We start from the raw sequence: 15287 nt of genomic DNA on the forward strand, positions 1-15287 counted from the left end.
AAGTCATAAAAAAAAAAGACTACCATGATACTTTTATTGAAGTTTCATACTGTGCATATACAAGTGATGAGAAAAAGCCCAAAAAGTCATGCATGTTTTTCTACACTATTTGACCACTTTGCTGTCACTTGAACCACACTTAAGACAAATGCCATCATAAGCAAGTTTCAAGAGAACATTTCAGCAGAACTTTAAAACAAGAACCAAAAGTAATTTGTCACACACCTCTACAGTATTAAAAAGCCTCAGTATCAGTTAAGAGAAAATAAATTGTGCTGGACAAGGGTAGAAACTATTTACAACTATTATTTGAGCTGAAGTAAACCATGGTTTCATAGAAAAAACTTGCAACAGATCAGATAACATTGTGCTATAGGATACAGCTGATCAAGTTTTTCCACATCATTTTATCCATGAGAAGTCATAAAAAAATTGTTTAGGTCACAAGACACTGGGCAAGACAAAGTTTGAAACTGCAACTCTGCAGCTGATGTCAAATTACACAAGAATTTCTACCAAAAGAGCATTTTCCCTCTCTTCAGCTTCACTCCTTAACCAAAAAACTCCTTACTGTGAACACAGGAGTGGAAAAGTTTAGAGAATGAGGGATGGGAAAAGCCTTTCTGTTATTGATATGGTAAACTTAGATAAAGAAGTGTCACACATCTGAAAAGTTTTCCTTTTAGAGCTTCTGAAGTCTTAATTAGTAGAAAGCCTTTCACTGGCTGTAGAAGGTTGCTGGGCCTTGGCCTTTTCTTCCTGTCATAGGCAGGTGCAATTCACTTCTTTGTGTACAAGCAATTATCTCCTTCTGTATTCATTCATTTTCTGGCTGACAGAGGTGTTCTAGGAGCTTAAATCATTCTGCTTGAGTAAGCATTACTGTCAGTCTGTAACAGCATCCATCTTCATCGACATCCCAAAAAAGTAAGTGCCCAGGAGGGGAGGTACACCAGGCCCATGGCAGCATCGTCTATGAGCACAGCACAAAGGGTAGAGGCTGGGCTTGTACAATAATCCAGTTTATATTTAGGCACCTTATGAAACATTTCCAGGAATGCAGCACTCAAATGCTTCCAGAGAACTTCACTAAGTTAAATGGTGGACCCCAGGGAGTCTTACCACGTCACTTGAGAACACTGCTGTCCATCACAGGTCCTTAGCCAAGTCTTAAAACAAAACAACTGAGCAGGGAGGAAGCAGACAAGCTTGATTTCCATGTATTTCAGACATACTTCCTTACCCAAGTCTGACTAAGCAGTTGTTACTGCAACATATGTAAGGAAACTCCCTGCACAGCATGGCAGAAGGTTAACTTCAGCCTGCCATGTCTGATTTAATACAAGGTGGCAAGGCATCACCATCGGAGACTGCTCGGCCTTTCCAAGACAGGGTTCAAATTTGCACATAAATGTGGAGAGAAAAGCACATAGACTCGGGTTAGCAATTCTGACAGTTTTTCCATTATTCCAGGTACTACATATATGAGAAAAAAGCTGACTGGTCTCTACAAAACAGTAATCTCTATGTTTTGTGCTTCAGCGGTGTAGTTCAGAAAGACTAAAAGCTTGTGACAAAAGTATAAAAAAAAGTATGAAAGTCTAAAAATCCATTATTCATCAATTATCATCATTTAAAAAATCTCAAACCTCGTATCTTGCCTAACAAGATGTCAGTGTTAAGAATACACTTGCATATTACTATTACTTAACATCTTTCGGCAACATGCAGAAAATAATACTACAGGTGGCAGTAAAACATCCAGTGCTGTTTTAATACTCCCAGTAATGCTGGGAAACAGTACAAATTAGTTAGAAAACAATAATACTGACAGTTTTGCATATCTATTAAGTCTAGTGAGGTAATATTGATACTTTAAAAACTTATGCCACTTCTGCACTGCTTGCTTTTATTGCTGATTTAAAGATTAATAGTGAATTTTTTTTTTTTAATTGCACTGCACCCCAGCACATCTTAACACTAAGAATATGATTCATTAGTTATTCCAATGCTACCACCCAGCACAAGACCAAGTTCAATTAACACTTGTACAGGGAAATTGTATTTGAGAAACTCACACCACTGGATCACCTGCTACATGATGGGAGAGAAAAAAAATCTCATATCCTGGCAAATCTAATTTTAGGTTCTCTCCACTGATGCCTTTTCTATAAACTTAAATAAATACTGCCACCAAAAAAATTACCCCCTATTTTCTAGGTCAAACTTTTATTGTAAGAGTACATAAGTTAATAAATAGTCCCATTCCTTTTTCCTTCCAAGGGAGTGCAGGTAAAGTGCAGCAGCAGCAGCGGGAAGCCCTCTGAAGTCCGTGGTATGGCTGTGTCAGATGCGGAGCTGGTAGCCCACCTCGTTGAGTGTAGCCAGGTCTCCTTTCTTGTCCAGCACCGCCGGCCTGCGCACAGGGGAGGGAAGAGGGCGCTGCTGACCCGCGATCCCGCACCGCCGTGCAGGTGTGGAGAGCACAGCAGCCACCCAGGGAAAAGCTCGCCTCACAGGAGGGCTGGCTAGACCTGATGTCATCTTAGACACAATCCTGCCGAATCTGCCGCAGAACTGCTGTGACTGAGCTGTCTGTGTGGTGCTTCTGAAGCCACGCACCAGTGAAGGACAAGCTGTGCCATGCTGGGGTCCAGGATGTGAGCCTAAAGCACCCTCTCCTCCTGACTTGAGAGAGGGCCTAAATGAGTAGCTAAGACTAGACACACCCCCACCTGTCATCTCCCCCGGAGCAGGACCCCAGCGTTTAGAATAAAGCTGAAACAGCTGAGAGCAAACAGGCAGGGCCTCTCACAGGGCCACTGCGTGTTGGCTCTCCCAGCTGCCCCTTCCTCCTGGCTGCATCTGTGTGAAGGGCTAGAGCCCACCAAACAGAAAACACAGGGTGGACTCCCTTCAGTCTCCTGGCATCCAACATTCTGATACCATTCACATGAGTAATCACACACACATGGATGCTGTTAGAACATTTAAGTATACCAACAGCCTGAACCAAAGGAAACCTTGAGCTATCAGTCTCTCTCTTTTTAGCAAGCAATGGAAAAGCTCCTGAAACAAAGTTGTCAAACCAAAACTATCCAGCTGATTTGTAGTCTATGGAAGTGTCTAATCTGAGAGCTTATTGCAGGCTCTTGGCTGTTTTCACAGTAAGCAGTCTGTTTGCTTTTCTAAAGACAGACATTGTTCAGAGCACACATTTCTCTAGTACTCTACAGCATGTCTGCTTCCCTGCAGAAACACAGCTAAAGCCCCAGGAGTACAATGGGAGGCTGATCGTGGCTCCAGTGCTTTCAGCTCCTCAGCCCTGGTTTCCAGCTCTCTGTGCTTACTCTTTGCTCATTCTGCAGCAGATGTGACCCCTGAGTTTGCACAGCCAGGCTGGCGCTTATCTCCCTGCTGCAGGCTGCCAGCCCATTCCCGCTGGAGCAGCTCAGGGCAGGCAGCAGGGCCCCAGGAGAGGCAGCAGTGCCATGGGCAGGCTGGAAACCAGGGAAAGCCTGGCCCCACCTGGGGCACACACCAGTGGAAGAGCTGTACTGGTGCAGCTCCAAGAGCTGGGGGTGTATAGCTCACACATACACATGTGCAACAGAGCCTCTGAAATATTTTTTAATTCTTTGGTTCAATAAGGAATTCTTTATTTTTAAGAGCAGAACTGCTAACACCAGGTCCCTGCTGAGAATCTGCACAGCATTTGAGAGCTGGGGACATTGCTATGGACAGCTACTGATCTGCCTAGTGGCACACTGAATGAAACCTGTTGCTTTGCCACTTACCTAAGCACCTCTCATAATAACCCCACCATCCTCACTGCAGCACTGCCCTGCGCCCTGCCTCATGTTTGTCTCAGTTTAAGTACTTCACAGAAGTGAAGGAGTCTTCACTGGTCTCTCTCACTTGCAGGAAGGGATCACACTTAAAGAAATCACTGTAAGATAGTTTGGATGTTTCCCTATTATTCCTTCAGAGCAGATGGGATTTGACTAACCAGTAAACAAGCTACAAGCTGCGTCCCTCTGCTTGCAGAGGAGTCAGAGACCAGCAAGAGATGCACTGTATGATATTTCCAGTGTCCGTCCTTCCTCCCTCCCTCCAATTTAGGGATCCTCTTCACACCTTTTTCTCCCTCCCTTTAATTAAGGTCAGAATATGGTTTTAATTAAAGCATGCCTGGATGTAGTACCTTCTCTGATTATCCAAGGGAGATGGCGAGTCACTGTACAGCCATGGTGACGTGCCCATTTCTACCCATCCACCACAACTTGTCTGTAGCTTTTAGCTACAAACAGACTGTCCTCCTGAGTTTCAGAAAAGACAAGACTTGGTTGGACCAGAAGCACCACAGATCCAACTCTCCTTGGCTGGCAAATGACCTTATGCCAAACGTGCCCTCTGAAGTGAGGGGCCTCTGCTGTACCGGCCCATCAGATCACACCTCCCATCTAAAGTGCCCTGACCATGAGCAGCTGAGCAAGCTGTGCCCAGCTGCTGGGCACACAGTATCCATGAGCTGTCTGCACTGGAGCTGCCTGATTTTACACATCCTAATATAATCCTGCTCCCTTGCACATCCCGATAAAACAGACTAACAGAATTTCCCCTTCAGCAGCTACACTGGGCTGGAAGCACACGAGGCCAGTGTTGCCATGACGCTCATAGAGCATGCATATGTTAAGCCTCAACATGAAATTGAAAGGAAATAGATCTGGTGAACTGGCATTTAGGAGCAGAGATTCTCCAGGCTGCTGCATGACCCTCCCTTCCAAACTCACAGCAACTCACCCAAACCCCTCCAGCTCCAAAGCACTCCTAATGAGGATGAAACACTGCATTGCCTGCTCCAACACAGGCCTGCAATTTACTGCACCCTCCTGCTTTGGGACTTCAGGGGATGGGCAAGTGGACACAGTAAAGCTTCAGACTTACCAGAGATTCACACCACCCTATCTATATCCTCTGTATTGATGCAGGATCACACCAGCTGTGGGCTAAGAGCGTAACTGAGCTATGCATGGACTGCTGCATAGCTCAGTTAATGAGCTGCAATTTGACTATGTACCACCCTCCTAGGCAGGCACGTACTGGGTATTGCATTGCCACCTGTCCTGTAACGTGCCCCACCTGCCTTGCAGCTGCATTTCCAGGCTGAAAGGCTATCGTGGGCTTGCTGGCAGCCACCACTAACATTTACCTAATAAACTTGAAGGAACAAGGATAAGAAGTTAAAGGTTTGAGGCTGTAAAATCCTCATCCATCCTTAAGCACAATTTCAGCCTTTGTCCTTCAGAAACAATGCAGCAAAGATGCTCTAGTTCACCACTCCAGTTCACATATCCTTCAGTGGGAGATTTCTCCCAGCAGGCCCATGTAATTTTACTGTTGACGAAACCCAGGCTGTAATAACAGCTTGTCATCAGCAGGTGAAGCCTTTCAATTGAATGTCTTATTCAGGCCCTGCAAGCTCACACTGGAGCAAAATACTTCTCTCCCTCTCCCCAGCAAGCTCAAAAAAGCTGTAATTACAGCACATGAGTAAGAGATCCACAAAGAAACAAAACACAGTGTTGATAAGCACAGCCATTCTTCAGCTAGCATTCCAGCCTGAAGCCTAGCAAACCTGAGTCATTCCCATTCTGTGTGTAACACAAAGGCCTCTCACTCCATCAGGTTCTCAGAGATCCATCAATATGGAGAAGAGAATACCCAATTTCTCCTCTTGTATGTCTTGCCTTATGTCAACCACTGCACATGCTGGGATGTGTCATTCAGCTCATTCCTGACCAGAGGATGCTGTTCCCCCTTCAGGGCTCAGAGCTCATCATGCTGTATCTGGGTCCTGCATCTTCTATCATGGTGACCCAGGGTTTATTTTGGAGTAACTTACTTGCTTTTGATACAGAGCAACAGAGCAGAACCACTGAGCAGGTAACAGGTGCTGAAGCCACTGCAGGGCCACCTGTACACTACCTGTCTTTCTGTCCTGGAAAAGCAAAGCTGCCAAGGAGGGATCAGTCACTGCAGAGCAGCCACATGCCCAGCAGCTCTTTCAGGAAACCAGCTCTGCTGGAGAGTCTCCAAGGCCAGTGACACTCACTCCCCTCTAGAAATACATGATCCACTCCAGCAACTGCAGAAGCACTATCAGAAACTCAAAAATGAAACTGTTCCTCAAAGAGAATCTAGGAGGTGAAGAAGCCTGAAGCAGCCGAGCCCATTGCAACTATAATTATCTCTGCACTAAACAAGGAGCTCTCCGTGATGAAACCCAAAGTACAGCATCATGGACTGAGTGTGAATGAACATGTAAAAATAAAAGCTTGCTGTGAAATCATCTGCTGCTAATGTATCTTGAAGTTATCTTTAGAAGGTTAGTCTAATGTCTTTGTTAGCCGCTTTAAAATAAATAAATAAGTGCTGAGACAGTAGTCTGGGAGCCTATTTAAAAAGCAATGATCATAAATATGTGACTAATCTGGGTTACGTATAGGCTTTCACAGTTGTCAGCTTCCTGGCACAGAGCAGTACAGCTAAAACTCAGCTCTTCCACATCTAAGGTAAGGGAGTCTGAATTGCCAGTGGCTGTAAAAGGCCTGTGGATCTGGAAGCTCAGTTTTATCCATTTAGAGGTATTGCATGCAGTGAGTCCTTCCTTCCCACACAGCTAAAGAACAACTCCTAGCTACAACACACATGGAAAGTGGTCTGGGGTATTTTTAAGCCCATTAAAATCAAAGAATACAATCCAAGTGATGTTTTCACTCTGGAAAGAGAACAGGTTTACTTCCCCACCACCCCTGTAAGCTGGACAGTCCAAGGACCCTGCACAGAGGGGCCATCGGGCAGCAGGAAGCACAGCAATGCCCGGACATCAGCAGTGCCAGCAGCTTCTGGAGCCTCTCTGGTAGCTGAGGTACCTGGCGCAGTTTTCCTGTATGTGCCAGAGAGCACAAAGTTTTGTACAGCAAACACCCCCAGCCTCCCTTCTGGCCCAGCAGGAATGGTGGCAGGAATACTCACGATTTATCTCTCCTGCAGGCCCGCCTCTGAGGGCTGCCCTGCCTCCGGCGAGGGGACAGCGACTTACCCCGGGGTCTCTCCTTCATCGGAGAATGGGCACTTGAGGGTTTCAGAATCTGTGAGAGACAGGGGAGGGAAGGAAGTGGCCTTCAATAAAGGCAATGATTCACTGCAAATAAAAAAATTAAAATAAAGAGCCTCTTACAGTAGCAGGGATGGCACACAAAGAGCCTTCAGTCCCTTGGGGCTTATTCAAACCCTGCCCAGGTTAAGAGGAACTCAAAGCTGTTATCATGTGATAGCTGTTCAGGGGCCCCCTGCAAAAATTAGTTGGTATCGCCAGTTCAGTTCCCAACTGAATACTGTCTCATCCACAGCTTTCTTCAGAGCTGGCAACAGCAAGAGATAAGAAAAATGGCTTTGAGCCTCAGCTGAAAGAAACTCAGGCAGACAAATCACCCTCTCCAGCTTTTCTCTCAACAGAGGTGACCCTCTCTCAGGCTGAACTCTGACAGTGAGGCTTTTCAGTAGGTCTCCAACTTGCCCCATCCTCCAGGTCCTCCCAACATCAGAGGGCCATAAGCATTACACCCACACTCTGGACTGTTTGAAAGACCTGATCCTCCAAATTCAGCCCACTCACAATGGAAGCCCTCTGAACCAAGCAGCTCGAATTCTGTAGTAACTCAAGAGAAAGACCAGATGCAGGGCCTTCGGCCTTCAAGGGTTCAGGGCTGTGGTCCAGGCCCTCAGGCACTCACAAGGACTAGACCCAGTGTCCCAGCTCAGCACACACAGAGAGCTGGTCCCTCTATCAAAAGCAAGTACAAAATTCAGTAAGTCATCTACCCATATGGACTTCTTCAACTCGAGCCTGATTCAGTTGTTTGCTCTCTGGATAGTATTAAAAGCGTATGAATAGAGAAGAAGGAAAAAAACCCAAACTTAACTACATCAGTAATCAAGCCCGTATGTTTAAGGTGATAGCATGGTACAAGGTGTCCCTCAAAACTCCTTGGCAGGGCAGGAGAGATGGCAGCAGAACATAGGGGCTACGATGCCACTGGCAAGGCTCACCTAAGGTCAGGGCAAGGGGGCAGGTGCCTCAGCCAAAACGGCACGCGGCTGCTACGTAGGAGCCATTCTTTAGCACAGAAGGGGATGAGATCCCAGAATAACTTGGACACAATGCTACATACATACCTCTCCTCAAGAGCCAGACCCATACTTAGCAACACACCTGCTCTGCTCTCGCTGCTGGCAGCCAGCTGGACAGGCACCAAATCTGCTTCCACCACGACCACAAACAGCTCCTCGCCCATGCCAGGCTCAGAGGCACGGTCAGGGACACCCCTCATCCCCAAGGGCAGCCAAACCCTGCAGCCCCCTGGCAGCCTGCCCTGTCTCCCCATTGTTTCCCAATGAGCTCTTCAGTCCAACCAGCCAGCAGGGAAGCACCAGTCTGTCAGGGAGTCAATTTACTTGCCTTTCCCATGTAACCTGTTCTGTGATTTAGCTGAGGGTGGTGGACATCAGCCCCCTGGCATGTCCTGCAAGGAGAGGCAACCACTGACACAGATGTCCCATGGCACCTCTTGCAGCTCAGGTGCAAAAAGCAGAGACCCCTACCTGCGACCAGGCCACTCTTCCCAGCAGTTCCAGCCCCAGCCATGCTCATTCTTCCCAACCACCTTCTTCTGGAGTCATTGAGGAAAGCCAAGTGGGCAACAGCTCCTTGATGGCCAGGGACAAGTATGGGTTCAAGTGTTCCCCCAGCTGAAGGGGAGATCCTTCAAGTAAACAGCCATAAGGGCTTGAAAACACACCAAATCCTGGGGAAGCAGCACTGAGACAGATGCAAGCTCACTGCCAGCACACCTGATATCTGCATGACTGGGATCGGCCTGCTGACACAGAGCAAGACCCATCTCTGCAGGATGGGACAAGGCACAGCTGCCTCCTGAGCCCAACACCCACATGCACAGACCTACCTTCATCCTCATATCCCTGGCAAACTTCTCCAGCTCCTTCCTGACTTCTGTGCGCATCATTTTGGACACGTTGAGGACCAGCTGTTTCCACTCGATGGGCTGAAAGCTGTGCGGCTCGTGCGGGACGTACAATCCGATTTTGACTTTTTTGACTGAATGCAAGTACTTTTTATAGGAGTCTTCGAATTCGAAGATGAGGTCGCTCAGAGTTCGGAAAGTGAGAGGTTTGTCCATCAGATCCGATCGCCTGCTCATGCCCAGCGAGCCGTAGCGGCCGTTGCAGTAAATCCCAAGCACCACGTGATGAAAATAGTTCCCTGAGAAGTGGGTTTTAAAGCTGATGGGGAATCGTTCCACGGAGGGCTGCCCATTTGTTAAGTAGCTGGGGTGCACTGCATCAAGGCAACAACGGTGCTGGGAAAGCAGCAGGTACAACTGCACCTGGAAAACATCTTCAGCAGGTTTGGGGTTTTTAACTGCCAGGGCAAAGGGCTTTCTTGCAAACACAAACTTGTTCTCACTGAGCCCAGAAACAGCCAGTGCTGCCAAAGCCCATCTCACTGCTTGGAAAATAAGATGCAATGGTTCAGACAGGGAAGAATAAGAATGACTCTTAATCACACTTAGGGGAAAGATAAAAACCCCAACACTGTTCAGGTCAGCACACCCGAAGAGAGACCACCCTCCCTAGATCTGTGGAAGCTCCCCATTTGATACCAACATCAAACTCCCACGCTTCCAAAGGCAAAAGTGTTTACCTCCCTTTCTTGAGGGTTTGATACAACTTAGTTTACTGAGCCTAATTTTCTCATGTCTTCAAATAGTACCAAGAGATTTGGATTTATTCCTCTCCAAGGTGACAGTCTGCCTTTCCTTCTGTAAACTGGCCCTCAGTATTGCCACTCCTCATACTGAGTGTTTTAGCATGTCACCCTCGTAACACATTGCTGAGAGGAACCAAAGGAAAGCTCTGAGATGGATAACTAATTAGATAAGCACAGAGACATGGTCAGAAACAACATTCTTAAAAAGCAAACCCTGTCCCTGGAATCACTGACTGGCCATTTCAAAGGCACCACATGCAAGGGCCAGGACCAAGCTCCATGCTAGTGCAGCGTGTGATCTCAGAGGGGAGCTACGTGCAGGTCACCTCCTCGGGAGGCTGCTGGCCCGTGCCAGGGAAAGGACAGGCTGAGAATCCCTCACGCAAGCAGCTTTGCGTCAGCACCTACGTTGCACACAGCTCCCCGCTGCTAATCCCGGGACAGCTGAAACTCACCCTGGCTCCACGTGCTGGCACCTGGCCCCTGGGACAGCAGGTGCCCTTCCCCTCTGCAGCTGAGGCCCCCACCCACGCCTGGGGGATGGAGGAGGGATGACCAGAAAAGGCTGGAGCAAAACGCTCTAGCCTGGGGTTACTCCAGCCAGAGGCACCTGCTGCAACCTTGGAGCCATCCCCTGAATCAGCTGGTCATGGTGCTGCCACTACAAAATACAGCAGCCCAAAAGGCAGGCACTGCCAGGATAGTGTCAGGGCATCCTGACAGATGGACGAGTGGCCTCAGCTCCCACTGAAGCTGTAGGAACCTCCTCAGACCAGGATTCTGCTCTGGGGATTGCCAGCATCCCCTCCTCTCCCTGCCTCATGCCCAAAAAGGAGGTATTCAACAGCACTGAAACAAGAGTCACTGCACAGCTGAGATATCCTGGGATGTTATTGTGACCAGCCTTCCTCCCCTGCCTGCATAGCACGGCTGCCTGACAGCTGCTGGGAAACTGAGAGCACAAAAAACCTTTGTATCAAGACTGTAAAACACAGTTTGGGCTCAGTTCTGGTTCTGCCCAGTTTGACATGCCACCACCTCACCACCAGTGTGACTCCCTGGGCTGTTGACCCCTGCCTGCACCCCACATTTCACCTCTTCGTTCTACAGGGATGCATGCAAAGCATCCAGTGGCTCTCATCTCTCTCTAAACCATTTTCTCATGGGGATATTTCACCCAGTGTTTGTAGAATTTCACATATTTAAACTTTTGGCTTCCGGGTAAATGCAGAAACCAACTAATAAGAGGTTCATGAACTGCCCAGAATCTGAGGTCAAGAGCAAGGAGTTTCACAAACAAACAAACAAAAAAAACAGGCCAAGAAAAACACATTGGCGCAAAACTTTCAGAACAGCCACAGGGAAGGTTTTTGGGTCCATGTCAAACATGTTTAGCTGCATTCAGTGCTAGATGTCATCAGCTTTACCAGCCTGGAGAAAACATATTAGAGGGTAAAGGAACAGACAACACTGTGGGCTCAGCTCACGGTGCATGCACTTCACTGTCTGTATGACCACAAGTCTGGAAGACTGTGCACAGCAGAGCACAGCCCTCCCTACCCCATACATCTGTCACCCAGCCAATGCCATGTGCACCCACCTGCTACCCCACTGCCATCACCCTGCAGCGACTGCCAAAGCCCACCCCAATACCACCTACACCAACACAGAACAGAAACAGCTCTACATGCCTTAGGTGGTCTCACTGGATTACTGCTGCCTCAGGACTAGCTTCTCCAAGAAAAATACCTGCCCCTCCACCATCAGTAGACGATTTATAACTAAAGATTATAAATAAACTGCAAGGGCAGAATGGGCCCTAGTGCCATTATGTCAACTGGAAAACTCAGCACACACTCACCTCATTTAAAAGGTCACCTTGCTTCGGGCCTTAAAAGGTGCATCCTGTGTACATCAAAGTCACGTTACAATATTTTGTGTCCTACGGACTGATTCTTGCAAAAGCCCATTGTATTTATCATTCTGTGTAACTGAAAAAGCACTATCTTTTATTAACACCTATGAAGCTTTCAAACATCGCCACTATTTTTCCCCATCATTATGAAAGGGTTTTCTCTCTGCTCCCCCAGTGCCTTTCTATTAATTCCATACAAAGCTTTGGTGGCCACCTGCCACACATACACACTTCTGCCACGAGGTCTCAGAGAAGTTGCAATTTAATCTCATTATACAGTTAGTAGAAGTAAAAGAATCTTTTGAGGGCAGAAATTACCCACCATCAAATAACCCAGCAACAACCACTGTGGAAATTAACCTTTAGGTACAGGTTGCTTCTGCTGAGGGACTGGTTAATGAGAGTCCCCACCCGAGATGAAATACGCAGCAAATGGGCTGGAAAGGCACGTCAGATCTTCCCCTCTGTCCATGCATCATTATTAATAGCTTTTCCTTTCTGCTCTGCCCAAGGAGAGCTGTATTGTGGCAAACAAAAGGCAACCATACAGCAATGCTGCAGCTGTAATCACACTTTTGAGCTGGGACTGTAACTGCAGGATGGAGAGTCGGGGAGTAAATTACATGTCACAATAGAGAAGCAGTGCAGAGCAGGAGAGGGCAAAAGCAGCTGCAGCAAAGCTCAGTGGCCTCCTGATCCTGGGTCTTCATGTCAATCAAGATGATGGAGCCAGGCTCTTCTCTGTGGTGCCAACCAACAGCACAAGAGGCAACAGGCAGAAACTGAAGCACAAGAAGCTCACAGATCAGGCACAAAAGAGTCCCAGTGAATGGGTAACATCAGCCCCGAGTCCAGTCACTAGAGGGGCTCTGCAGGGCTCCATCCTCAGCCCAGATCTCCTCAACATCTTCATTAACAACTTGGACACAGAACTCAAGGGAATAAGTAAGTTTGGGGACAGCACCAAACTGGGAAGAGCTGTTGACTCCTTCAAGGGCAGAGAGAGCCTGCAGAGAGATCTCAACAAATTGGAGAGATGGGCAACCACCAACCACACAAAGTTTAACAAGGGCAAGTGCTGGAATCTATACCTGGAAAGGGACAGTGCTTCATGTCTTAAGAGCCCAGCAAGGGCGTTTTTTGCTGAAGTCTGGTCAAGATGAGCACAGAAAACTACAGAGTGTCTGGTCCTCCCCCCTCCTGCCACTCCCAGGGGCTGGGGCCATGAGCAAGTACCACTGGGCAGCAGTGAGCTGGAGGGATGGCAGCAGGCTGGGAGCAAGGAAGCGGCTTTAGTTACATCTGCAATGCTGAAGCTGCTAGCACAGAACAAGACGCGGAGCAGGAGGAAAATCAACCTCGCACTTCAAAACCATCTGATAAGGCTTCAGTAAAACCAGAAGAGCTGTTTTTCCAAGCAATTGCTCAGAGGGCCTCCAACCACCAGCAGTAAACACTCAGAGAGGTTTCCAATAGGAGTTAGGCAGCATTTCCCATGGGCTCGGGATTGCTTACTGTGAGGCAGAGGGCTACTGAGCCTCCATCTGGATATTGTCTACACAGAGGGCCCAGAGTTCCCCCTGGCAGCTCCAGTGTCCATGTAGGAAAGGCTCAAGCATCTGGTTCAGCTTCCCAAAGCGGGACTGCCAGGCTGACATCCCCTGGATTGGGAAACCTACTCTCCAGTGCCTGGCTGCAGTCAGAGGTGACTATCTAAAAATTAGACCATGACAATGTAAGCAATTAAAAGCTCTCTCCCAGCTCTTCATAGCTACCAGAGGGGCTGTAGATATTCAGCAGGATCCTCCTTTCCCATATTTCAGTTAGCAAGTGGGTCAAGTTGTAGACAAGCATGCAGGAGGCAAAGAGGAGCACTACACAGACATCAATATCCTGCAATGACTGCAAGAAACTCTTCCCCTTACCGAAAACACTTGCTCCCAGCCCAGGGATGTACCTGCTGGGCTGGAGAAGATGGATGGACCCAGGTCTCCAGTGGTGATAAAGTGATTGCATCCACAGAAGGAATAGTGCAGAAGCTGTTGAATAATTTCTCACTCCTGAGACACTCTCTTCTCTTCCTTGTTTGATGATATTATTGGCCAGGGGGTCTAATACCCTGTGCGGGTCCAAGCATTACCTCACATGAACTGGGAGAAGGATGCTGAAGGCAACGGGAGTGAGTGATGCTCAGCCAACACGGATGCGCTCCGCTAGACTCCCCGAGGAGGGATGCAGTGTGCAGCTTCCCTCTCCCCCGCTGATATTTTGCTCTCCAAGTTTTAATAAAGTGAATGCAGCACAGAGAAAATTCCCTTGGCACTTTCTGGTTTACTATTCCCTTTCATGAGCTCAAATCAATTGGATCTTTGCTCAGAAAGAGTGGGCTGAACGCACCATTACTCAGCTGATTTACAACTGAACTGAGAAATGCCCTGGGGAACGAAGCAGGAGGAATGCTTCTGGTTAGGCACTGACAAGTAGATCATGTAAGCAGAAAGATATGAAGCCAGTTCAGACAGCTACACAGAGAAAAAGAGCTGTGCAGACTGCTGCAAAATAATACTGGAAGATCTGTTTGAGCTTTCAGTCATCTCAGAGCAGCTGCTTCCTTGCTGCATGCAGACAGGGCAGCTCAGTACTTTACCTCACTGCCCTGTAAAAACGCTCCAAGATCAAGTACATTGGCAATTATGCAAAACTTAATTCTGCACCAAGAGGGATTACAGAAGCATTTTATAAGAAGTCACACAGTAAATTGCACGAGCCAGCAAGCAGCTCAATTAAAGCAACATCTTGCTAAGCTGCTCTGCGCGAGCCAGCCTTTGAAGGAAGGCTCACGCCGAGGGTCCGCTGGAGTGGGTTGTGCTTTTTCAGTATCCAAGCAACACTCAAGGCCTGCCAGCACACAAATTACAAGCAGTACCTTATTTCCAGAGACATGGCATGGTACAAGAAGTTAACACACACACAGGAGGGCTGCTCAGCTCAGGCCTGTGTGAAGGCACTAGCTGGACACTCGGGAGAGGGTAAGCACATCTTCTCTGGACAACAGCTGACCTAGGAATGCTGCTGGCCTCACTGTCTGCATCCACAGGGCAATGCTGAAGATCAAAACTTCATGGCTGACAAAAATCAGCCAACTTCCCCACGTGCCATGACAAAGATGCCTCCCAAAACCCCTCATGCTGCACATGCATCACGGCACTATGAGGTTCCATATGGGCACAGGCTCCCTACCAGCCACTTCTCAGACACACAAATTCAGGTGGCAACACTCTTTGTGTACCCATACCTCAAGCAAAATACCTGGGGTTTGTACTGCAGGAATCTTCTAAACTTTAATGCATCTCTTACTGGACCACCAGCCAGCAGACAGTCCCTGCTCTCACACAGAGACTTTCAACACAGGAAGCAAAAGTCCTAGAAAGATAACTCTGTCCCAAACTCCCCCCTGGCTAAACCTTCTCAATTTTTGAAAAAAAAAAAAAAAAAGCTTGCCATAAGTTTGGGTTTTTT

At 47.8% G+C, this 15287-nt stretch overlaps 1 protein-coding gene across 2 annotated transcripts in view; it reads right to left on the minus strand.

The window, feature by feature from the left end:
- Positions 1-2276: 2276 nt before the first annotated feature.
- Positions 2277-15287, minus strand: part of VASH2 (vasohibin 2) — a gene marked incomplete at its 5' end in the record, with an annotated part of 32004 nt that continues 18993 nt past the window's right edge. For both annotated transcript variants that reach the window (XM_082303057.1, XM_082303058.1), the window contains 3 exons: positions 2277-2416; positions 7039-7154; positions 9030-9411. In XM_082303057.1, coding sequence (XP_082159183.1) covers positions 2347-2416; positions 7039-7154; positions 9030-9411 — 568 coding nt within the window. In that variant the 3' untranslated portion in view covers positions 2277-2346. The remainder of the gene's footprint in view (positions 2417-7038; positions 7155-9029; positions 9412-15287) is intronic.

Source organism: Coloeus monedula (genome assembly GCF_965178545.1).
Source record: "Coloeus monedula genome assembly, chromosome: 2".
NCBI classification, from domain to species: Eukaryota; Metazoa; Chordata; class Aves; order Passeriformes; family Corvidae; genus Coloeus; species Coloeus monedula.